The sequence below is a fragment of the Clarias gariepinus genome, chromosome 1 (genome assembly GCF_024256425.1).
Source record: "Clarias gariepinus isolate MV-2021 ecotype Netherlands chromosome 1, CGAR_prim_01v2, whole genome shotgun sequence".
Taxonomy (NCBI): domain Eukaryota; kingdom Metazoa; phylum Chordata; class Actinopteri; order Siluriformes; family Clariidae; genus Clarias; species Clarias gariepinus.
Window position 1 is genome coordinate 32,844,499 of NC_071100.1, and position 26,583 is coordinate 32,871,081.

The 26,583-nt window shown below is 37.8% G+C and overlaps 1 protein-coding gene across 4 annotated transcripts in view; it reads left to right on the forward strand.

Annotated features, from left to right (window-relative positions):
* The first annotated feature begins 12,569 nt into the window (after window positions 1-12,569).
* Window positions 12,570-26,583, forward strand: part of rap1gds1 (RAP1, GTP-GDP dissociation stimulator 1) — a 40,775-nt gene continuing 26,761 nt past the window's right edge. For 3 of the 4 annotated variants that reach the window (XM_053498502.1, XM_053498512.1, XM_053498530.1), the window contains exons 1-4: window positions 12,570-12,951; window positions 19,567-19,677; window positions 22,034-22,156; window positions 26,233-26,358. In XM_053498502.1, coding sequence (XP_053354477.1) covers window positions 12,948-12,951; window positions 19,567-19,677; window positions 22,034-22,156; window positions 26,233-26,358 — 364 coding nt within the window. In that variant the 5' untranslated portion in view covers window positions 12,570-12,947. The remainder of the gene's footprint in view (window positions 12,952-19,566; window positions 19,678-22,033; window positions 22,157-26,232; window positions 26,359-26,583) is intronic. The other variant, XM_053498521.1, reaches the window with a different exon arrangement.

The following is a 26,583-nucleotide window of genomic DNA, read 5'->3' on the forward strand; positions in this document are numbered from 1 at the left end:
AGGGTTGTGGGAGGCCTGGGGCCCATCCCACGGACTCGGGACATGAGGCAGGGTACGCCTTGGACGTTAAACCAGTCTGTTGCAAGTCACACATACACACTCACCCATTGACTTACACACTGTGGGAAATTTGGAAACACGTTTAATCTGCAAACCCAATCTTTGGAGCAAACACACCAAACCCAGAAAGAAAATGCAAACTACAGACGCAGCACTCTGTGACAAGATACAAGTCCAAGTGTCTACAGCAAATAATTTGTAATTTCCTATACAATATATATCAAATAATCTTGCTATAATTTACCATGTAATACATAAGATATTTTATGCTGTAAGTAACATCAAATATATAAAAGTACCCAGACAGATATAGTTAAGATACACTGTATTCTTAATGCCTAAGTAAATACTTTATATCTTCTGATAATGAAGCTAAGTTTTCAATACTTCCTCATGCCCCAGTTTTCTTCTCTGCCGTTTCTTTTAATATTAACCAGTGGTTAGTCTCTTAACTTATGTACCGGTTGGCACAGGAATATGCACTTACTGGTCATTTTATCATGCACACCTATGACGTTGGTGAATTTTATATGTACGTAATTACTAGGCTGAGCCCATCTGTTGCTAAGTACAGTTTATTAGCCCCTTTATTCTCCTTTAGTAGAAATGGTACCTCATATAATGTGTTTACATATGGGCAATGGTTGCCTCTTGGAAAACCACATCTAGCCTGTAGGTGAGTGTAGGCCTTACTGCAGTTATATGGCAGGATTTCTTAGTCTGTTACTTTTCTGATCCAACCCCCAAACAAATAAACAGACAGGCATACAAAATAAATGAGAGAAAGGTTGGCCTTGAGGCAAGAAAAGGTGGAGAAGCAAACATATGAAAATTGAAGGGTTCATTTGCAAAAACAGACTTTTCTCCATTTTTATAGTCATAAATCATACGTTTTTTATTATGCACCCCAGGAAATATTAATCAAATTGATGTGGGGTTGTTTTCATTAAGTAAAATATAACTCAACTGATTTAGGATTCAGAATGTGGCATGTATGAAACATGGCAGTCAGTCCTTTTTAGTATTCAATTTGACATCCAGAGTGCTGCAGGTACAGTGGGGCAAAAAAGTATTTAGTCAGGCACCAATAGTGCAGGTTCTACTACTTAATAAGATGAGAGAGGCCCATAATTTTCATCATAGGTAACTCTTCACTATGAGAGACAAAATTAAAGAAATCCAGAAAATTACATTGTAGGATTCTTTAAGAATTTATTTGCAAATTATGGTGGAAAATAAGTATTTGGTTAATAACAAAATTTCATCTCAGTACTTTGTTATATACCCTTTGTTGGCAATGACAGAGGTCAAACAGTATTAAAGGTTTTCACACACACAGGTTTTTAGTGGTATTTTGGCCCATTCCTGTTGATCTTTTGGCGCTGTCTCTGGGCAACACGGACTTTCACTGCCCTCCAAAGATTTTCTATGAGGTTGAGATCTGGAGACTGGCTGGGCCACTCCAGGACCTTCAAATGCTTCTTACGAAGCCACTCCTTCGTTGCCCGGGCGGTGTGTTTGGGATCATTGTCATGCTGAAAGACCCAGGCACGTTTCATCTTCAGTGCCCTTGTTGATGGAAGGAGGTTTTCACTCAAAATCCCATGATACATGGCCCCATTCATTCTTTTCTTTACACAGATCAGTCGTCCTGGTCCCTTTGCAGAAAAACAGCCCCAAAGCATGATGTTTCCACCCTCATGCTTCACAGTAGGTATGGTGTTCTTTTGATGCAACTCAACATTCTTTCTCCTACAAACACGACAATTTGAGTTTTTACCAAAAAGTTCTATTTTAGTTTCATCTGACCATATGACATTCTCCCAATCCTCTTCTGAAACATCCAAATGCTCTCTAGCAAACTTCAGACGGGCCTGGACATGTACTGGCTTAAGCAGGGGGACACGTCTGGCTGCAGGATTTGAGTCCCTGGCACCGCAGTGAGTTACTGATGGTAGCCTTTGTTACGTTGGTCCCAGTTTTCTGCAGGTCATTCACTAGGTCCCCTCGTGTGGTTCTGGGATTTTTGCTGACAGTTCTTGTAATCATTTTGACTCCACAGGGTGAGATTTTGCGTGGAGTCCCAGATTGATTGAGATTATCAGTGGTCTTGTATGTCTTCCATTTTCTAATAATTGCTCTCACAGTTGATTTCTTTACACAATGCTGCTTACCTATTGCAGATTCAGTCTTCCCAGCCTGGTGCAGGTCTACAATTTTGTTTCTGGTGTCCTTTGAAAGCTCTTTGGTCTTGGCCATAGTGGAGTTTGGAGTGTGACTGTTTGAGGTTGTGGACAGGTGTCTTTTATACTCATAACAAGTTCAAACCGATGCCATTAATACAGGTAATCAGTGGAGGACAGAGGAGCCTCTTAAAGAAGTTGTTACAGGTCTGTGAGCGCCAGAAATCTTGCTTGTTTGTAGGTGACCAAATACTTATTTTACTGAGGAATTTATCAATTAATTCACTAAAAATATAATTTTCTCTCAAAGTTGAGGTATACCTATGATGAAAATCGCAGGCCTCTCTCATTGTTTTAAGTGGGAGAACCTGCACGATTGGTGGCTGACTAAATACTTTTTTGCCCCACTGCATTTTGTTACAGAACTTCGAATTCTTTGAAGTCCTCTTCTGAAGAGAGAGTGAGAAGAATACCTCCTTATAATTCTGATAAGCCTTCCAGTATAATATTCATGTGGCCAAAAATGAGATATTTCTAGGGAATGCAAGCTTTCTCACAACAAAAACAAGTCTAAAAATGGACTTACTGTAAACCAGTTTCCAGCCACAGTCAAGACTGAGTAAGGAGAATAAGGAACTGTGTCCTCACATGGAGAAACAAAACTTACAAGTTAAATCTTTTTCAACAGCTCAGGCCTCCGTAACACATTTAGCACCCAAGCATGGTAGACCAATTATAAATATTGCTGTTGGAGACCGATGCAATGATTGGTTAGTATCTGGTGCTTTTCAACAATTCTCCACTCAGAAAACCCCATTCAACACAAGAAAAATACAGCAACGAAAAGTTTGGATGGAACAATTTCTGTTGTGTCACAGACCTATGTCCTTTCAAATTGGCAAAGACAGATTCAAAGACAAGGCATGGCTCAGCAGAACTGGTGATGGTTGTAGTATTTTAGGTTCAGACATCATAACATTAAGACATGGAGATAATTGATAGACTACAGGGAGCATAACAAATGTACACAGATGTGGGCACCTGTAGTAGCCTCCACCCCCGATGTTATAGCATCTTTCTTACTAGAGGCCACTTAATAAGATGAAAGAGGCCCGTGTACTCGGCTCTTGATCTGTCTAATGGCTTTTGCTCCATTCAGAATATTAGTATAAGTTTGAAGTTAGGTTTAAAAACATCCAGTATACCTGGAATGTTCTTTTTTGCAAGGTTTTGTGAACTCACCTACTTTGTTTCATCAATGTTTAACAAAATATATAAGATGCAAATGAGAAAGGGGGAACACAGCAGCATTTTCTGAGTAATTGTTGGAGACATTCAAAACGTTCAGTAGCAATCTATATATTAATTACATTGATTGTTGGTTTAAGTGAGGTCAGAAAAAAGGTCCCTTTCTGCTGTGACAATGCTTGTGACACCTCGGTCTGAATATAGTGACATTATTGCCAAAATGACACAATTTTATAACAATAATTTTACCACAATAAAGAAACCCCATCCGGTGTCAGTAATCAATGTTAAAAACACATACCAGAACAGTGGTCGAAAGGTCTCTTGGAAAAAAGAAGACCATGTTTCTGAAGAGAAAGTGGAAAGACATCCTCATACTCTTATAGATCTTATACACCTTGCACTCCTAATAAGCCTGACAACCCTTTCAGTATGAAAAAGGACATATTTCTTTTCTGCACTCAGAAAACCACATACAACACAATCAAAAAAGGTTTTGATAAAAACTATTTCTGTTGCGTCAAACTTTTCTGCTTTAATGTGTTTTCCAGAATTACCTGACCAGAGAAAAAGATGTGGCGATGGCCCTGGCAGTGATTCTTCCAATAATGGTGATGATGCAAGAAAAGGACAGGACTGCTAATGGTGCCCTCTTCTGGTGTGATGACAAAGCCATATCAAGTGGTCATCCCAAAGATATCCCAAAGATCACCAGGAAAAAAATTCTTGACAGCTTGCTTGGGGCCACTGGGACAGGTCTAGGCATATCCAACTGGATAAGTGCATAGGACATAAAAATAATCATCTTAAACTCGAATAACAGCGCCTCTATTTTCACCTTGGTCCTGGAGGAATGTTGTTTCGTTTCACTTCGTACTGAACTGCATATGGTTGGAATGACAAAAGCCGACTTGACTTGACTTGACTCATTTTGTATTATCCCTGAATCAAGTTGGTCTATAGGAGATTATCATTTTCCATATATAAATGATACAGGTCAAAGAATATCAGTAAATCCAGAGGAGCAGTTAGGCTTACAAGAAGACCAGAATTTGATGCAAAAATGCAAAAAAAAAAAGAATAACCATGTTGTTAAAGCTCAACAAAGTATTAAAACGAATTCCCATTTATATGAGGAGCGGGAAGGTTTGTTTAAAATGGTATAAAGGTTCAGTCAGAAATAACTCAGTATTTAATTTGTCTTCGTTGAATCCAGAGTACTGCATGTATTTTGTTACCTTCAACCTGTTCTTTACAATACAAAGCATATTTAAAAAAAAAAGAAATATTATTGTGTTTGTGTTCATTTTTAATCACCCAGCTTATTGTCTTACATGTGTAACTTTTAGGTATGCATGGGTGATATTGGGCAGCATGGTACTGTAGCTTAATGGTTACCACTGTTGCCTTGCACCTCCAGGGTCCATGTCTGATTCGGGGCCACGTGTGATTCCTGTCTCTATATGCATGGAGTTTGCATGTTCTCCTTGTGCTTTGGTGGGTTTCCTCCCACAGTCCAAGGACATGCAGATTAGGCTAACTGGCATTCCCGTAGTGTGGAAATAAGTGTGTGAATGTGTTTATGTGCTTGTGCCCTCCAGTGAATTGGCACCCTGTCCAGTGTGTACTCCTCCTAATGTCCTAAGTCTCCTGGGATAGGCTACAGGCCTCCCGCAACCCTGTGTACAGGATAAAGGGGTATAGAAGATGAGTGAGATAGTTGTTATTGGTGCATTACAAATGAAATATGTCATTTTATCCTACATATGAAATATATAACTTTTAATAATTTTGAAACAATGAATGTTCCTTATAATTATTTTTTCCCCTTTGCTAAATAACTCTGCAAAAGTTATTTTTAAAAGTTAAAGTACCTAAATGTTCTTGCTGAAGTACAAGTGCACTATTAATAGAACAAATCGCAATTTAGGTTATTAAAGTCCTTTAGTGTACCATATTTGCTAGTTGCAAGGCTTGAAGTAAATGATGGTTTCACTGCTCAGTTTTTAAATTATATTACTAACAGAACTTTGTCCTGCACCTCAAAATTGATTTTTCCCAATGCTTAGTAACAGCATCAAATGATGTCATTTTGTTCTAGCACATACATTTTAATCACATTATGATCATCTACTCCCTGCTTCTCCAAATGTTTCTCCCTCCTTATGGGATCAGCACCCCGGTGAGCAGGGCCACCTTACACTCCTGTAAGTTTGGAATAACATAAAAAAAAATTCTTATCACAAAGCTTTTTTTTCCCTCTTAACAGGAAGTACCATTTCCTGAGAGAGGAAGTACCACTTTCAAACTTCTTCTTCTCTGACATTTGACTAAGCTAGCCAAAAATTCAGTTGTCAATCACATTTCACTATGTCACATGCCAAAACTATTCCTCTTGATTCTGATAGACTGCTGTGTGCCATGGTGCTTGAAAATTAATCAATCAGTGATCACAAACATGAATATCAAGGGTTGGACAAAACAATATATTTTTATTTTTATAATGATAAAGCCCTTGATCATTGTAGGCCCTGGGGCCTTGCCAAAAAGCCCTTTATATCCTCTTTTTATCTATGTAAAACTGATAACAATAATGATGTAGGGATGATAACTGATTATGTACAATCCTGTGTAACAGTTTCCAAGTTCCTTATTTTCTCATTTTTATGCACAGTTCAAAGTCATAATTGGAGAAATAGTTTAGAATTCATAAAGAATCTGTAAACCATAGTGCATGCAACATAGACCAGGACTGCTAATGGTGCCCTCTTCTGGTGTGATGACAAAACCATATTAGGGGATCATCCCAAAGATATCCCAAAGATCACCAGAAAAAAAGTTCTTGACAGCATGCTTGGGGCCACTGGAACAGGTCTAGGCATATCCAACTGATTTATTTAAAAAGGTATAAAGGTTCAGTCAGAAAAAACGAAGTATTCAATTTGTCTCCGTTGAATCCAGACTACTGCATGTATTTTGTTACCTTCAACCTGCTCTTCATTTTTTCTTACAACACGAAGCATATTTTAAACAAAAAGAAATATTATTGTGTTTGTATTCATTTTTAATCACCCAGCTAGTGTGTGAATAAGTGTGTGAATGTGTGTATGTGTAGGGATGATAACTGATAATGTACAATCCTGTGTAACATAGTTTCCAAGTTCCTTATTTTGAATACTTTTCATTTTTATGAACAGTTCAATGTCATAATTGGAGAAATATTTCAGACTTCATAAAGAATCTGTAAACCATAACAGTGCATGCAATGACATCAATGACAATGATATGTTATAGACAATATATATATATATATATATATATATATATATATATATATATATATATATATATATATATATATATCACTTTTATGGTACCGGACAGTGTTCTGTTAGTAACATGGTTGACAATAATAAATTTACATGTTTAAATTATATAAATGAGAAAATCAATTTTAAAATATAGTTCAAGCTATAATAAGCGGGCCCAAACACTCGAGCCATTGCCACCCGGGTGCACCGCACAACCTGTTTGCCTTTTGAGCACATCTAGACCTCTTTTAAGCATGCTAAGACTTGGACGTGATTGCTAAATATGGTTCTGGTGTGTTCGGACGGGAGTGGTGCAGGTGCTTGGGCCGATCATCGTGCAGCATTGTTTGTGTGGGATGTGCAGTGTGTGTAGGATGTGCAGTGTGTGTAGTGTGTGTGTGTGTGTGTGTGTGTGTGTGTGTTGAGTGTGACATGTTTATGTGCAAGTGTTTATGAGCTATGCAGCAAAATCTCCTGTGACGGCTCAGGCTCCACGCTCGGGGTCCAGACTCGCAGGTGTCCTAATGGCAGCAGATTGTGCTGATTTTTGTGAGTTTTTGAGCATGTTAAAATCCTCACTAGGGCCTGGATAATTGAAAAAAAAATCCTTAGAAGAACAAGAGGGCCCTCTCACATTTATGACATCAGCACTTTTAAAACATCATTATTAAAGCGATGGTAATGATGTCACAGTTATGTTGCCATCGTGCTGATGTCATATTGCTTGGGCCCTAAATATTTATTATTTTTCAGAATGTAGACAATGCCCAAATCCCAGCCACTGAATGCAATGCTGGTCCCAAGCCCTGCTAAAATGGGAGGGTTGTGTCAGGGAGGGCATCCGGCGTAAACATGTGCCAAGCTTGTATGTTCAGACCGGATGGTCCGCTGTGGTAACCCCTTGCTGGAAGCAGCCGAAAGACCAACAAAAACAGACTTTTGAACTAAGTTGAAAAGAATTGTTGTTGTTTTAATGTATTATTTAGAGCTCTAGAAACCCTCAACTTGAACATAGTAAAAATGGTCAATTGGCTAACTGAAGCATAGGATGGACATCATTTTTGTGTGATATTATGACATAAACTCCATTAATAGGTTAAATACTACATTTCTGAAGAAATTATTTAAAATAAATATACTTACCATTATTGGACATGGAATATACCCCAAATTATAGAATGACTTATATATACAGCACATGAAACATTTTGCTACTAGTCATTGCAGCAATTTCATGTATCTCATATTGTAACTGGGACAATTTTAATTTAAACTTTGTATTTTGTGTCTAGGATTCCAGTGGGCTTTGGTGTGTCTGCATAAGTGCCAAAACTCACCTAATCATTCACATAAAACCTGAATATAGGCCATACAAACATTTCTACCATGGCTCACTTCTTGTACAGATGTGGGAGTATTGAAACATCACTCTTGCTGTACTCATAATGTGAGCAACATTTCTGATTGGCTCACTCCTAGTAGATTTATGACCGTGAAATGGCATTCCTCATGTCAGTATAGAGACGAAATGCAACTTATTAATTAAAACATTAACATGTAAATCAACCACATCTCTACACTTAGGTTGTAGTAGTTCTTCAGTAATGGCAGAGCAAAGCAGATCTATTATGGGAAATATTCTGGTATAAATGATTGTGATAATTTATGGACTGAGAAGGGTCATATAACTGAGAAAAGTGCTACACTGTGTTTAAGGTATGAGGTAGATTTGTATTTATATTACTGGTCTAATGCACAAAATGGCCTTTGGGGGGAACTATTTCATACTGTAATCTCACAGGCTGCATCTTGTCAGGCCGGCAGTCCATGCTTTACTATTATGGCCTATGCAAAGTGGATTCCAGTTAGTTTACCTTTTACAGAGAAGCTATTTCATATGGATTGTTCCATACTAATATGAGTATAATTATCAATTACACATCAGTTAAAATGATAATTGATGTCTCAGCAATGGTTTGAAATATCAACAAACTTACTATGACTTAACAGATGTTTTGAGACTTTCAGTCCTCTCTCTCATCCTACTAAAATATATTATATTGACTAATTATAGAGGAAAAACAATAACACCTTCATTATATAGAAATTCATAGACCAGGCCATTTTCGTTGTTTGTGGAGACAGTTGCCATGCATGCCTCCTTTATTAGCCAGGGGCAATGTGCTGCCACAGAAGGAAGATCTCCAGAGTGAGAGTAGAATAGTCAGCTAAAAGTAATGCTAGTCTATGGAACCCTGAAAATCTTCATACAGGTTCTGAGACACTAATGGATGATGTTCAGTTGTATGGTAATGTACATCAATTAACAGGACAACAGGACGTCAGATTTCTCACTTTGCTTTTTCACAAAGCCTAAGTTGGGTTAGGCTCAGTGTGACCAACATGGTGTGACTACTGAGAAATGTATACACCTAGAAGACAGATGTCTCCATCAAGAATCCAAGATCTGTTTAAATAGTGTAGCAAGACACATGTGGGCCTTTTCTCCAATGCTAAATTAACTCACTTGTCAACTGTGGAGCTAGACCGTACACTAGCTCTGAATACACTAGCTCATGACTGGGCTCACTGTGTACTGTTCCAATTCTATGCACATTAAACAGGCTATAGCTGTCAATCCTGATTCCTGTTTGTTGCCCTAAAGTGACCCATGATCCCTTAGTTTCCAATGCTACTCTGAATAGTCAATTTACACCAGTTATTTATATGCTCTTCTTGTTTTATATTGGGATTGGACATGTTCTGTGGAAAAGTCTTGAGCCAGTACTCATTTTTGTATATTTTGCTTTTAAAGAGCTAGGAACTTTCCTATATTGTAATGTAATCTAGAGGAATAGTTCAACTTTCCTGAAGGACTTTTTGGTTCTCAATTTTTGCCAAATTTTTAGCTCTCATTTTCAGTCCAGACCCTGTACCCTACCAATTTCAAGGATTTATTATTTTTTTGTTAATCCACACAGTGACCTGTGAATCAGCATGGGCCAGTGAGAACAAGGTACAGATGATTACAGACGATCAGGCCAGTGATTAGCATACCGGTAATGCTGAATGCTGAGTGGTTGGAACGGACGAGAGGGGAAATGAGGCTGCTGCTAAGGGTTGTAACAGTAACAATTTTTTTTATTGTATATTTAGGCACTTTGCAGCCTGTCACATTTATTCCCATTTCTTGAAGTTAATTGACATACTTTAATTTAACTTAGTTTAACATAAAGAAATGAGGGGTGGCTAAAGACTTTTGCACATTACTGTATGCAGCACCACTTTATGTGCCAAGTTCCATCATCCTGTTCATCATAAATACGTCAACCAGTCTCTCGGAAGCCTAACGATTTTGCATTTGCCGATGCAGCCTATATGCCTGCTCTTTTAATCAAATCCTATCTTTAACACTCTTACAGGCTTATAAATAAAAAGGTTACTTTGTAAACTATCCACTCACATGGATGGATGCACCATAAAACTGATTAGACACTTATCCAGCTGTACTGCGCAGTGGATTCAACTTTCATTTTGCAGAGGCAGCCTGTAGTAAATCCAGTGCTGTTATGTTCCTGGTTCACACACCAATCTACAGTCAGTTTAATGTTGAACTAACAGAACTCTCTGCCAACCTGGGCGTCAGGTTTAGAGAATGAGACATAGCCACTGACGGAACATTATCAATTGGAGAGGTACTGGGGTCCCTCGAACTCTGTACTTAAATTAGCTGTTGGTTTTCTGCGCTTGCATTTAGTGCTAGTGCTAACAGATATAAGCTGTGTTGCAAAACAGTAAACCCCCTTTTTACTTACTATATTCATCCTAGCAGCTTGTTCAACAGTTAATGCTGTTTACTTTAGTCCTGCGCTGAAATACATAAAAATATTTTTTTTATTTTTTTTTAGATTTTAAAAATACAAACTGCACAAGAAAATGAAACAGATTAAAAGATTATGTTCATCATCTTGAATCAACTTATTGCTCTCTTATTCCTCTCTAATGCTAGAATAGGAAAGAGGATGGGAAGGACCTGTGAGGTTATAGTCACAAGATGATAACTTTGCTATTAGTACTAAGCAAAAGAACAAAGCGATGGAAAAATTCCACTGATATCGATGGAAACCACTTTGGATGTCAGGGGTGAAAGAAAGTAGAATTACATAAACCGATCAGCCATACCATTAAAATGCTCAGTATTGGGTACGTTTATAATTTTTTTTGGTCATAAGAGGTTAAGAGATTTTAATAAGTAATTAATTTCTACTAGCCAAATGGCACATTTAACAGGGGATTTATAAACTCTGATGTCAACCAATCAGAATGAACAAATAACACAGCAAACAGAATGTCACAGAGAGAAGGTGCCTTTTTCATTAAACAGGATTAAGAAGAGATAAATAACAATGAAAGTCTCAACAAACTCACTCATTCACGCATCGTCTATGCTGCTTAATCCTGTATACAGGGTCACGGGGGCCTGGAGCCTATCCCAGGAAACTTAGGGCACGAGGCGCAGTACACCTTGGAGAGTGTGCCAAGCCGCCGCAGGGCTAAAAATCATTCCAAAGGAACAAATCTGTCTTAATAGTTTTACAGAATGCACGCATGTCAGATACATTTATAAAGCTGAATAATAATAAGGTGGCATGGTGGCTTATTGGTTGGCCCTGTGGTCTCACATCTCCAGGGTCGAGGATTTGGTTCCTGCCTCCGATCTGTGTGCATAGAGTTTGCATATTCACCCTGTGCTTGGTGGGTTTCCTCCGGCTGCTTCGGTTTCCTCCCACAGTCCACAGAGATGGCTAATTTAGCTGTCACAAATTGCCTGCAGTGTGTGCGTATGTGATTGGTGTAATTGGCACCCTGTCCAGGGTGTACCCCGCCTCGTGCCCAGGGTGTACCCCGCCTCGTGTCCAGGGTGTTCCCCGCCTCGTGTCCAGGGTGTACCCCGCCTCGTGCCCAGGGTGTACCCCGCCTCGTGCCCAGGGTGTACCCCGCCTCGTGTCCAGGGTGTACCCCGCCTCGTGCCCAGGGTGTACCCCGCCTCGTGCCCAGGGTGTACCCCGCCTCGTGTCCAGGGTGTTCCCCGCCTCGTGTCCAGGGTGTACCCCGCCTCGTGCCCAGGGTGTACCTCGCCTCGTGTCCAGGGTGTACCCCGCCTCATGCAGTAAGTCTCCTGAGGTAGGCTCAAGGCTTCCTGCAACCCTGTACAGGATAAAGTAGTATAGAAGATGAATTAATGACTTAATAAATAAATAATAATAATTATTATTATTATAATAAGCTTACGCCCTAGATGTTCAATTACTCAGTCGGATCTTTCACAATACAATATCTATAATTCCAAATAAAATATGACTTTGGAGTATTTATCCATCTGCTGTATGTTAAAAAATAATCATCTTACTGCTATTTAATATGAATTAACACTGGAAACACACCTATTCTTTAATATTTTTTATCATTTCAGCATGGGCTATTTGAAAGAATTTTGTAAAGGGCGAAAAGGAAATCAAAGAAAGGGTTAAATCTTTGACAGATCTATCATATTTTCTGCTCAGGACCGCAGAACCGATGATTCCTGCTTGCACAGGGTTGCCGTCAAACTGAGGGCGGGATCCCGTTCGTTAAAAGGCGTGGCCTGAACGCGAGACTCCCATTTGTATCCAATCAGCGCCGAGCTTTGGACCTCGGCGGGGGCCAATTGGCCAATTAGCGGAGAGGAAGGCGGGGTCTCGTGTCTCTCTTGGTGTCGGTGCTTTGAAAGCGGACTGCTCCGGCAGGAGGAAGTGCTCAGTACGTACCGTTTGTTATTTTCATGTCCGCGTTGGTTAAATCTGTACGAATTACAACCGTCAGGGTTGCCGAGTGCTGGGTATTTTTTTCTCTCTTCTTAATTCCGCACTGTCCATAGAGGTTTGTAGGTTTAACTAAAGTGGAGTGGACAGCGAGTGTAGCTGGAGCAGCGTGGGTTAAGGTGGGCCTTGCCCGGATATCTGTCTGCCAAGCAAACTGAAAATTAATCAATAAAATACCAAAAAAATAAAAATAAATAAGAGCATTATCGAAGTTTGATTAATATTGACACGCGTTTGAATTGGAGCTTCATACCAGACAAGAGGACGGAACCACGCTGGTGCAAATGGGTAAGTGCTGCTTTATTACACTTCTGAGAATGGAGATGTGAAGGTGTGATTCAGGTTTAGATAACGATCTGTCCTTGCTTATGTTTAAGTCAGAAAGCTGTGTGAAATACCTGACTATTCCCATTTAGACATATTCGCTTGTTTGTTGCCGTTACTGTGGCTGTCAGAGCATCAAGGGAGGAGGAGGAGGAGGAGGAAGAGAAAACATGAAGCAGCAGTTTAACTGTACATGCTCAGTCAGACAGAGCAGATCACTGCAAAATAAGTCCTTACACGCATGTCTGCTGGGCTAATGATGATGTAACGTCTTGGATTAGATGAAAATTAACAAGGCTTAAATACAGGCTATTCTGGATTTTGTCAAAGCTTTACTGTAAATGTTGCTGCTGATGAGAGAGAGATCAGACATCAGTGATCAGCAGAATCTCCGCTGAATCACATACACCGAGTCACTCATTACTGTTAATCAGCCCTCACATCAATCTAGGTGGATCCCTCGGGTTATTTTAGACTGCGGATCCACCTAGATCAATCCATCAGAGATCGGACCCTTTCAGTGTCGCCCCCAGCTGATTCCCTTCCCTCAGCCTCGACTGCTAGTTCACACTGGTGAACTGTTACGCATCATGGGATGTCGTTGTGTACGTGGTGTCGAGCTCCGCCACGCAATCATAACAAGCCTGGAAAATGGAAAAAGCAAAAGCTCTTGGTGTGCCTGTTTAAAAGAGGTCACACTCATTAATGCCCTATACACATTCGTCTCTATTCTGACTGATTTGGAGAGGAGACGGGTGTAGGAAGAGTCAGGCCTCAGGATAATCACTTCGGTGTGTGTAGTACAATCATGGGGGGGGGGGAGACCATCCCTTGGATTTTAATTAGAGGCAACATATTGTGTATTTACCCTGAAGTAATAATAATAATTAATAACTTTTTGTAATGTTATATTGTAGAACCTATGTGTGCCAGTCAGGCTGGTTTAAGTATTTCTATAACTGGTGAGCTCCTGGGATGTTCACACACAACAGTCTTTGAGGTTTGCTCAGAATGGTGCAATAAAACAAACAAACAAACAAACAAACGAAAAGCTCAAGTGAATACCAGGTCTACTGATGGAACACCTCTCTTTGATGAGAGAGATCAGTAAGGAATAGCCAGACTGGTTAAAACGGATTGAAAGGGTAGGGTAACTCACTCATATTACCACTCTGTACAATTATGTTGAACATTGTGTTTATGCATTGAACCTTAAGGCAAAAGACCACATCAGAATCCACTTTTGTGAACAGAGGACAGAAACCTATGGCTGCAGTGGGCACAGGCTTAAACTAGACCTCCAAAGACTGATGTGATGATGGTAGGACAGATGGTAGGGTCAGAATTTAGCACCAACATCATGAATCCACAGGTTCCTCTTTCAGCATGATAATGCAGCATGTCACAAAGTAAAAGTCATCTCAAGCTGGTTTCATGAACACAGTAATGAGTTCAATTGTTCTTCAGTGGAGTTCCCAGTCAACAGATCTGAATCTATTAGAAAATCTTTTGGGTGTGGTAGAACAGAAGATTCGCTGCTTGAAGGTGCACCTGAAAAATCTTCAGGAATTGCGCCATGCAATCATGTCAACATGGAACATGATGTTAGAGAAATGTTACATATATCTTGGGGATTCATAGCATGAAGAATGGAGGCCGTTTATTAGAACAAATTTGAGGATCAGTATAGTGTTCCTAATAAATTGCCCAGTAAATGTATACTCCACTGTGTTCATTCATTCATTATCTACACTGCCTATTGCGGGGTGTCCTGGGAATTTGGGGCATAAAGAGAGTTTCACCCTGAATGGGGTGCCAAGCTATCGCAAGGCACAAGCACACACATGCTCACACATTCAGTCAAATGCAAATTCCACAAATGCACAGGCCTGGAGGTGAGATACAAACTCCCAACTCTGTAGGAGCAAAGTGACAGTGTGAGCTGCTTAGCCAAGTTGCCATTCATACCAGCTAATTAATACTGTGTCTATGCCTACATCTAACTCTACCCTTAATCACCATAACCAAAAGGATGCCTCTTTAGCGTTAATAAAAAAAAAGAAGAAAAAAATAGCCACCTGGTGTTACAGTGAGTAGTAGAGGTGAGGGAAATCGATTCAGTGATTTGATTGTTTTGTGTGACAAGTCATATATGACTCCAAAATTTGTAAAAAAATAATAATATTATATCCTTTATGTTTGGATTAGAGGTGGTAAACTTTTGCCATTCCTGTATAACCTTACAGATGGTGCTTTCTAAACTATTCATGCATCGTGTGTGGTAAGAGCAAATTATTTGCAAAATTTGCTTAGAATTGTAACAAAAGTAAAAAAAATAAATACCTTGAATCAGGATGTTTACAAAATTGTGTTACATATAGAATTGCAATACAGATCCAATTTTCACATAGATATAATGATAATATTGTATTGGGTGTATCTTATCCCTAGTGAGTAGAGTTGCTGCCTTGGTGCTCCAGGGTCTTAGGCTTAGTTTTGCATGTCGTTTGTTGTTGCTTGTAGTTAGACTAACTATGCTAAAGGTGTGAATAAGTGTATAATTATCAAATGTCTTTATGGCTAGTGTAAAAGTCTTATGGCTAGTGTCCTGTGATGGGTTGGCATCCCATTTTCAGTAAATTCTCCCTCCTCATGCCAAGCGTTACTAGGATAGGCACCAAATCAAATGTGACCCTGACCAGAATATACCATTTTAAAGAATCAATGAATTTTATTCATGGAGATCAGCCAAATGTCCTTACACTGTCAAACTGATGAGATATTTATATGCTTGTGTGGACATTTGGTCCCTACCAAGTTATAAAAACATACCCCGCATGACCATACACTCCGTTGCATCCACATGTATGCAGATCAGTCTTTTTATCCACGGCAGATCCTTTTAAGTTGATTTCTTTTAAGCTTGATGTTTTGTTGGCCTGAAATCACTATGATTATTATCTTTGGCAGTGGATTTCAGGTGTCCTGTCGCTGCCTGACAGTGTGCCACTTGCAGTTTGGGATCAAGCAAATAAGTCTGATGGTCTAGCAGTTCTCTTGTTTAATGGATCAGATAAAGCCAAATACTGTATGCACTTGACCCATGTGTGTGCCATGTCCTACACACTGCTCCTGTTGTTTTGATGCTTTAAATCAAAATAGGCCACAATGAAAAATTTGTCATGATGCAAAGCAAAGCTCGATGCTCAATACAAACCTCAAAACCTCAATTGCAACGTCTGCAAACCTGTCTCTAGTACCTCCGTCTGACAGACATTTAATTCAGCATGTTTTATATAGCTAAATTTGGTTTCTCCAGTCAGATATGTAGGGTATGGTGTCCTCCAAAATAATTGGTACCTTACATGTAAGTGAGTGAAAATGATTGTTGATAAAGTAGTGTTTATAAAACCCTTGCTGGCTTTATGGGAATGATGTTTGCATTGGAAATGTGAGTGTTGAAAATAAAAACCAACTTAAATTTGGTAATTATAACCACAGTGACCTTGATATAGAGTTTATAAATGTAATGCACCTTGGAAACTTTTTGAAGTTGTTGCTTTTTTATGTCTCAGACCAGTCACTCTGGAATTCTACCATTATTATTATTAGACAGTAGAAATAAATTTTTACCTGCATCATGCTGTGTGTGATATGGTTACGAAGCATTCTTACAAAATCTTGGCTAAAAATATGTTTTCCTTATAAAAGCTTACTTATTCATTACTTTACTCAGAAATGGATAAAACTGGCACAGCTGCTCACTGACATCCATTTTTCTTTATTAGACAATACTAGAAGCAATTGCTATACGTTTTTTGTCATCTCTTATCCATGAAGAGTCGCCTCCCCACCATATGGCAATCCTCAAATCCTTTATTTGCTCATCTATTTATTATTTACTAAAGATTGAGCTCTGTGTCTGCAATCTAGCAGGATTGTGGGTGTAAAATTGCTTCAGTATTAGTTATCCATTGTTTCAGAAATCTTTTTTTCATTGTAATAAAGAAGCCCAACAAGCAATTTGAAATATAACTCATTCTCTTCCCCTGCTGAGTGTTTCTGCTGACCTTAGCTCTGAGGTTACTGAAGTAGGTGCCTTAATAGCCTCCCTATTTATCTATCACTTTTAATACTGCCACTGTGACAAGTGGTCCCCAGCATTGCTTTTCACTTGATTTTAATTGGCCTCTCCTGTGTCCAAGTGACATTTTTAGAGCCATCATGCCTATGGACAATAACTCAGATTTATTACCTGCATGGAGTCTCTTAGATATAGTTATTTGTCCTGGGTTGTTAGACAGTGAATGGTATTACATGAGTTTTAATTTAATATTGAGTCTTGAACATATCTGAGAGGTCCTTATTTGTGAATTTTCTTAAAATAGAATTTTGCAATGTTCTCGAAATATCTTTATGGAATATTTATTTTCATGCATCATTGTGTTTTATGCCTGTAACTGTTTGCTAAATATATTTTCATCTCTGTGTGAAATCAGAGGACTTTCTTCTGTGAAAATGTGATGGTTTTTTTTCAGTCCTAGTTTCAGACCACTTTTTTTTCTTTACAATTTTTTTTTTATTGATTATGCAGTTTAATTAATCTTTTGAGGGGTAATTCAATTAATTGAGATTCAGTTTTTAATTGATTTACATTTAAATTATTTACATGACCAGTCTAAAAATGGTCGAAAATTGAATCCCTTAAAAATGTAGGACTGTAAGAATTTTACTACTTCTTTTGCCATTATGGCTGGTTGGTGCGTTACCGCCCCCTACTGGAATGGAGTGTGGAGCAGAAGATTGGTGGAAAAGAACCTTATTGCTTTGTATGCGATATAGCGTTTAAAGACCCAACAACACAAGTTGCAAAGCATTTCAATGTTTGTTAGGTTGTAGATTCAGTATTTTCAATACTTCAAAACCTAAAAGAAATATAGCTGCTTGAGACAAATTGGAAAAATAAACATTAGTACTACAGAATCTAATGGAATCGAAAAAGAAATGTGTTTTTTTTTTTTTTTACAGAAAAATATTTTAGCTGCAGCATGCTGTGTGTACTATGGTTACTATGCATTCCTAAAAAATCTTGGCTAATAATGTGTTTTCCGACAGTTTACCTCTAATTCACATCTCCAGACATCATCAGTCGGAAATTAATGGCAGGCCTACCCCTGATCAAAAAGTGATTAGAGGCTACTAAATCAAATTTGTATAACATTGTATTATGTCAATGGTATGGTTGTTATATATTGAATTGTTGCCTTAAGTATCAAAATTCTACCATGTAGCCCTCCTAAAGCTTCAGAATCCTGAACAGTGCATTCAGATCAACCCCGCTTTTGTACACTGGTTTCCAACAGGAAATCTTCTCCACCTTTTTCCTGACGTCTAAAACTGCCCACGCCTTCATTCCAGAAGCCAGTTTAATGTTTTTAGCAATGCCATTGTTTACATTTTTTTGTGATAATGGGCTTGTTGTAGTAATTTTTATTTAATTTTTACCTGCAACAAATGACATTAAACATTTAAGACATTTATTTTTTTTTAATAAAAATTTGTGATCAGTTGTACGCATACTTTTCAAGTAGATGTATAAAGCTGGAGGCTAGCTAATGCTTCAGCGCGGAACTCTGTAACTGGTAACAACATTTTTGACTTTGGTCGTAGAAACACCTGAATTCATCTAATATTTATCCCTATTAACCAAAATGCTTTTTAACTAGTAGAATTAGAAATTTGTAGAAGTTTAAAGAAAATGGAAAATGGATCATAAATATTCGGAGCACATATTTTTTGCCTTGAAGCATCAGTTCGCCGAGTAGCATTTGTCTGATAAACAGTAGGCTATACTATAACCTATAACATTGCATTTTCACTGTAAAATTATTCTATGTATTATAGCTTGAATATGTTCAATGCATCCATTATTATGTACACTTAACCTTTTGCACAATTTAAAATAGTAATGTAAATTGCACTTACTTGTTATTTATTAAATGCTACCTAATGTTATTGGTATTTCTTTCTCTATTAAACGTTTTTGAACTACACATTTATAGGTTTTTCTTAACCTTTCAGTAGGTACAAACAGAACCCCTACATGATAAGGGAATCAGGGATGTGTTACAGATGTTAATAACATGATGATTGAAGCAAAATGTTTACCCTTTAATTAGAGATAATTAGATTTTGCTTTTAATTAGATACTTACTTCAGCACGCATGTACTTCAAGTCCACATTTGCTTGTTAACTTCATGTCCTCATTGGAATTTTCATTGTATTTGGAGTGGAAGTGTAACAAAAAAGAAGGCGATATGGTACCACCCATTGATTTTAAGGGAAGAAAATGGGCTTTTTGGATACCAGAGGTTTGAGGAAAAGGATCAAGTCCTCACCATAAAGCATTAGAGAGTTTGTTTAAAACAGCAGGAAATAACTGCAATGTCAGTCAAGTGGCCTCTTCCTTTGTTTTTTTTTCTTGGCTGTTTTTAATTACAAGAGTGACTCATTAGGCTGGTATTTGGTACGTTTTGCATTTTGGTTCTTTTCAACTGATCTGTGTTGTGTTTTATCAGCAGACAACCTGAGTGAAGCCCTGAAGACGCTGAAGCTGTCATCAGCGGACAGTGCATCAGACAATGTGGAGAGCTGCCTGGACTGCCTTCTTAAAGCTTTGGCCCATAACAGTAAGCGTGCCAGCCCCTAATATTACAACAGCCTTTTATTACACATTCATTCATCTTCATTCAGGTGTTTAGCATGTTAGGATAGAAACTGACATAAAGAATGTACTGCTTGTACATTAAAAAAAAACTTGAGAGTTAGGATTATTGATCCATCCATCCATCCATCCATCCATCCATCCACAGTTGTGCTATAAAGTTTGCATACCTTGGGAAAATTTGCAAGATGTTCTTTTTTTTCTTTCCTTTTTTTTTTTTTTTTTAAAGAAAACATGAGTGAAATGCCAAAACAAATTAATTTTATTTCTTATAGGAACCATGTTTGTATGTAAGGCATAACAGAATGGCATACTCAACAAACAAAACATGACGATGTATAGGGCTGTAGCTATCAAATATTTTAGTACTTTAAGGACGAGTATTCTACAAAAAATTAATTGAGTAATCGGATAAAATGTACTTTTGCTTAATTAAACAGCAATGTAAAATATATAAAAGAAACATTATTATAAAGAGAGAATTTTTAAATGCATACAGCATTTTATCAAAAATAAATATTGTCATCATTCACAATACAAGGAATAGCAGTTCCTGTAAAGTTTTTTGGTTGTCTTGCATCTTCCCCCTAAATGGCTCAATGATGTTGAAGTCAGGAGACTGTAATGGCCACTCCAGAACCTTCACCATTTTCTGCTGTAGCCATTGGAGAGTCAACTTGGCCTTGTGCTTTGGATCATTGTCATATTGTGACATCTAAGAGCGTCCCATGCGCAGCTTTCATGCTGTAGAATGCAAATTGTCTGCTAGTAATTTCTGATAACATGCTGCATTCATCTTGCCATTAATTCACTGTCACTTGAGCTCACACAGCCCCAAAACACAAGAGATCCACCACCACGTTTTACATTGGGGGATATTTTTGTTGTACTTTTGGGTAAAAATGGTGTACTTTTGTTGATTCCTCAGAACATTTCTTCTGGCAGGTCTTTCTTGTTCTACCTGACCGTGGCTTTGTATCAACAGAACATCTTATTGTCCACCTCTTTATCAAAGCTTAAACAGTACTGAGTGGCATATTTAAGTGCTAAAAGATCTTTTTATATTCTTTTCCTACTTTATAAAATTCAACTACCTTGTTATACAGTTCCATTATCAGCTTTTTGTCTTCCCCATTGTGCAGTATTCAGCCAAGTCAGTGCATCACGTCATGAGCTGAGAAGACTATTTATGCAAGGACACTAATTACAATTACAATAAGTCACAGGTGTGGAAACCTTTATTTAATAGACATTTATATCTGTGTGTTTAGGGTTATTTGGGTGATTTTAGTTATCATTAGGTTTTTATCAAGGAGTCAGAATAATTTGTGATGACTTCACGTGACCACTCTCCACTCTCACATTATCAGTCATATTATATAATTTTCCAAATAAATGGCAATGTTCAACAATTTCTTTCAGGGTATGCAAACTTTAAGCATCCACCCATCCATCCATCCATCCATCTATTTTTCCTTCCATGCTGTTGAGTTGTGCTTTTACAGTGCCATGTGCCTTCTCCTTTCTCATCTGGGCTTTGCAACTGGCAGTGGCACAGTAAGTGTGTATGAGCATAGGGTTAGGAGCCCATTTTAAGAACCCAACAGTGGCAACCCAGCGGTGGCAGGGCTCCAAACCCAGTTCCTTATGATCAGCAACCCAGAGCCTCAAAAAAACATGAGATGGATATCCTTTGGTCTGGTGCTTTGATTTGTCAGAATTTTATTTTTTAAATGTTTCCTGGAAATGAGACAGATTTTTCTCTCGAATATCCTGTTCCTTATGCTATTCAGATGGGAACAGTGTTTTTGTCACAACATGTTCGGATGAAGGTAATGGCTGAATGCTGCAGGCTTCCTGTAGACTGAGAGGTGCTGCTGTACTCATCCTAAGGCCACTTGTACATAATGATGGTGCATGCCAAGAAAAAAAGAGTGAAAGAATGACTGCTCTCCATGTTAATCACTAATTAGTCACCGCATATGCACAGTATTATGGTCTGATTTTTAGATTTCTTGACTTTACAGTTGAAGTGAAGGAGGTCCTCATGAGATTTTTGTACTTTACATTTAGGCATTTGGCAGACTCCCTTATCCAGAGCCGTTATCCATCACATTTTTTTTCTGGTAGTAACTTAGTGGGATTTTAGCCTGGGACCATCCAAACCGTAGTCCAATGCCTTAACCACTTAACCAACGTTGTAATGTATTATTAGGGTAGTATAAATAGGATTTCAGATGTGATCAGGATGTAATTAAAAATATATATTTCATTGTCCTGAAATACATACTTACTAGTTCCTAATTAATATTCATTTCCAGATGTGGAAGCCAGTGGAAAAATCCAGGAGATGGGTGTTCTTCCCATAATGCCTTCTTTATTGGTCACACAGAACTCCTGCACACCCAAAGTAGCCAACATCATAGCAGAGGTGGCCAAAAACGGTAAGGACCTCTAATCATAAAGTGATGCTTTTTGGTTTGAAACATTTAACCCGTAACAGAGAAATATCTACTTCTGGTTAACTTTGATTTGTAATCTCTTTTCTACGCTTTTTTTTTTTTTTAACAATATCTCTGAATAAATGGTAAAAATGGTGTTGGTCTGGCTGGCAAAAAATCTTTTTCATTTTATGCTTATTTATTTGCTTTGTCATTGTGTAAAGATTTAAATCATGATATAAACCTGTGCACATATCTAATTGCAGAAACAATCATACTTAATATCTGACTAGATTTGTAGAGAATAAAACCCAACAGGCCATGCTGTTGTATAAAAATATGAGGTGGTAGGATGCAGAAGCGCTTTTCGTTTTATTTAGAGACTGAACTTGAGATGGTGGCAGTAAAGAGGCGACCTAAATTAAACATGGACAAATTTTGGTTATAAAGTAAGCAAAAAAGACAATCTCCTAAGCACAGCAGCACTACTGTGCGCATGAGGTAGAATTGGTTTTAAAATGGGATACATCATTTGAGATTCTCTTTTATTTCAGGAATAAATGCAAAAAAGGACAAAATGTATATATTTTTTGTACAACCGAATGTATTTTTACATTTTCTCCTGTTAAAACTCCCTGAATATAATCTCTCAGGAAGTATTGTCATCTGCATTTTATAGTAAAGTCAGTTAGGCATTGTATAAAAAAGTCCATGAGGGTATCTAACGTCTCACAGTGTTAAATATTGAGTGGTTATAGGATTATAGGGTTTAATATTTATAGCATAAGTATTTTATTAATGATTATTGATGATTTTTAAATAAGGAAATCCACACAAACACTTTGTGCCTCAGAAATTCCCAGGAGGAGTCCTGACAACTACAGCAAGCTACTGTAAAAAAAAAAGAAAAGAAAAGGTGTTTTAATTGCTATTTTTATTTCTGCAAACAAACAAAAATAAAACACTACTAGTTCTATTATTCTCACTATATTTGACTCTATTCAAATATAGACATTTGTATGTTGATTTTGAAAATAATCTGACAACATGACATAGAGATGATTATGATGTGTCTAATTAGTCTGGTCAAAATGTCAAAACTACAGTGTCTGACGAACTAAATATGCTTCTGCTATAGCATAATTTTGTTCAATCACAGACGTTTGGTGCTTCTGGCTTAGAAAGAAGAAAAGTGTCAGAGAATATCGAAATTTCTGACTGTATTAAAACAAGAACTTTGGTATAATGACACCACTACTTCAGACAGTAAACTTCACTATATGAATAATTGGGCATAAAGTCCTTGTGTAAAAAAATTATAACATGTTAGAAAGAGCATATTAATATAATTATTGCAATGGGTATTTTTGACGAATCAGAATTTTCACCCTTGTAAATTATAAATTCACAGAGCAGTGTTACAGTAATATACAATTGTAACATACAGTAGGAGGGATGTTGGTTATGATAATTAATTCCACACAGAATAACAGCTGATGTCATACTGCTCTACGAGAATAATCCGAAGGCTTGGAGGACTTGCACAGACTCTAAGTCCCCAAAGTGCAGGCACAGCCGTGCTGTTCCTGACAGCTTGGCAGCCTATCTCGACTGTGAGACTGTTCTTTTAGTGAACATCTACTGCAAGGTCTTGTTGTTAAATAAATTTGGATTGAAGCATGTTAAATGTACAGCTAAACTCAAATGCCTAGCTCTGCATAGCAAGTTTTAATCCAATTTAAAGCTCAAATCTCAGTTTTATTCAATGTTACCAGGAAAGGAATATGCTTATTTAAAAAAAAATTTCTATGTAAGAATCTACGACACTGATTTTCAGTTTAATACAATAATCATGCACAGTGAACAAACTTAATATTCACTGCAGCTTCTGCACAAGTATATACGTCCTGTTCTGCCAGTCTGCAAAAGCTATAAAACCTAAATTCTGCCGAGTCAGTGCTTAGCCTACTTCCTTGCTTTTAGGCTAATTATACAAGCGATTCTTGCTTCAGGAAGTATACAAGAAGACAGGCTGGCAATAAATTGAGTTTGTAAAAGATTAAAAAAAAAAAAGGTTTGATAATAATGAATGGGCTTTTAGTGGAATGTGTGGTGTCTAATGAGGCTAGCTAGGTAGGTTTAGCATTATTTTGGTAGCCTCCCTCTGGTAGGTTACTAGCAGCATTCTACCAGGAACATCTGTGCTCTGTTCATTTCAGGGAATGAGAAATTTTAAAGTTAATATAATTGATGAACATTTTTTTTTTCTTTCTTTCTTTTTTACTTTTCAGAACATATACACTTCAAATATGTAAGAGCAGTTAATTGGATAATTACTGCCGTAATTAAGATGTTTCAGCTGGCAACAATTCTCTTAACCAAACAGCTTTTCTTTTCTTATTCAACTATGTCTGAAGCTAAATCCCATGGTTGTGGATAGATTTTATCTTGTTTCACCGAATTCAAATGATTGGCCTGCATCAAACAAAGAAAAACAACTAAGGAGATTGTTAAAATTCCTGAAATTGGGAACTCTCCAACACATTATACAGAAGAAATATGGCCTGAAAACAACATGAATGACCCTGATTGGGGATCATGTAAACACTTGAATTTGCATTAAAAATACAGCACCATTTGTACGTGGAGTGGGACTAAACAGCTGTGTGGCCTTATCCAGAAAAAAGGCTTTAGTTTGCTAGGGAGCATAAAGATTGAACTTTGGAGAAATGGAAAACGGTCTTGTGGTCTGATGAGTCCTGATTGACTCTATTCCAGAGTGATTGGCATGTCAGGGTAAGACGAGAAGCGCATAAAGGTGATGCACCCATCATGCATAGTGCTTACTGTACAAACCTCTGTAGCCAGTGTTATGATCTAGGGTTGCTTCAGTTGGTCAGCACTATTATGTGGTAATAAAATGAAACCAGCTAATCACCTAAATGTACTAAATGACCAGGTTGTCACTTTCCTGATAGCACAGGCATAGTCCATGCCTCAAATTATAAAGTTTTCTTGGAGCGTAAGGTATCAGTTTCACACATAAATTCGGCATTATGTAACCATGACCTTAAGCCCATTGAAAGTCTTTGCGATTTGCTGGAGAAGAATTTACTTACTCTCCTGTTGTCAGCACAATATCTGTAAAAAAAAAAAAACAAAAAAAAAAACTCTGGATGGAAATAAATGTTATGACGCATAAACTTGTTTAAACAACGTCATGAAAAATGCATGCCGTAATGAAAGCTAAAAGTGGTCTAATAAATTGTTACAGTATGACATCTTTGGCCAGTGTACTTATACATTACAGTACTAATCAAATGTCATATTCTTGTGTAAAGAAATTCTATAAAGCAAAGATACCTTCAATAATAAATACACATTGTCTTGAAAAAAACAACAACTGTGTATCAAAACAGTTTCTTGTAACTTCAGATAAAATAGAATCAGACCACTCAACATTTGTTGACATGTATCGTATTCGGCCTAGAACAGTTATCCTACTAAAGGAGGTAATCATCTCTTCATGTATCATTAAATCTAATGCATTAACAAATATTCAACGTTCTTGTATTCAATGTATACACAAGTGCTGTAGAGTGAGAGAGGCAGAGATTATCAATTGGAGCGTTTGCTGTAATTTGTAGTTTAAATACATTTTTGCCCATGAATCCAGACTATTTGGGCCAGTCTGCATATTGTATATAACATGCCTATAAACACTTAAACACTGTCTGCACCGATTACGAAATGTGACAATGTTTTTGGTGGTCCTAAAAAAGTGGAGTTGCCTCTGTTTTGTTTGGTTTCGCTACATAGGCAAGACACTTTAATCACTTCAGATTATTCTGCATGAAAGCATGTTAGTTTACTGCATCATATTGACAGGACAGGCAGTTGCTTCATTGGATTAAACAGCAGCTGTGAATTTGACAGGAGTACCATAGGCAACTAACTGTAGTTAATTTAAAGAAAGTTTTTCCTCATCCTTTTTATGAAGGCCTGTTTTACCCAATTGAAATCAGGGACGGTTTTACAGTGAATAAAGATTGCTTGGTAATGTATTTTTCTCACGGCAGAGTTCATGAGGAGTCCCTGTGTGGAGGCTGGCCTCATCCCCCCACTGGTTCAGCTGCTTAACTGCAAGGACCAGGAGGTGCTGCTTCAGACGGGTCGAGCCCTGGGCAACATCTGCTATGACAGCCGTAAGTCTCCCTCCCCTGCTGCTATCATGTGTATGAGAAACCATTTTATGGTCTGCAGGAAGGTTTAGAAAATTATTCGAGAAATGAATATCTGTCAAGGTTGTGTTTATTTAATAATGTAGAGAATAAAGCTGGAACCATGATCTTTTTGTGCTTCATTCAGGTCTGACTGTTAGAGACACAGCAAACAGCTTACACCCACTCACCCACCTTCTCATAATTGCT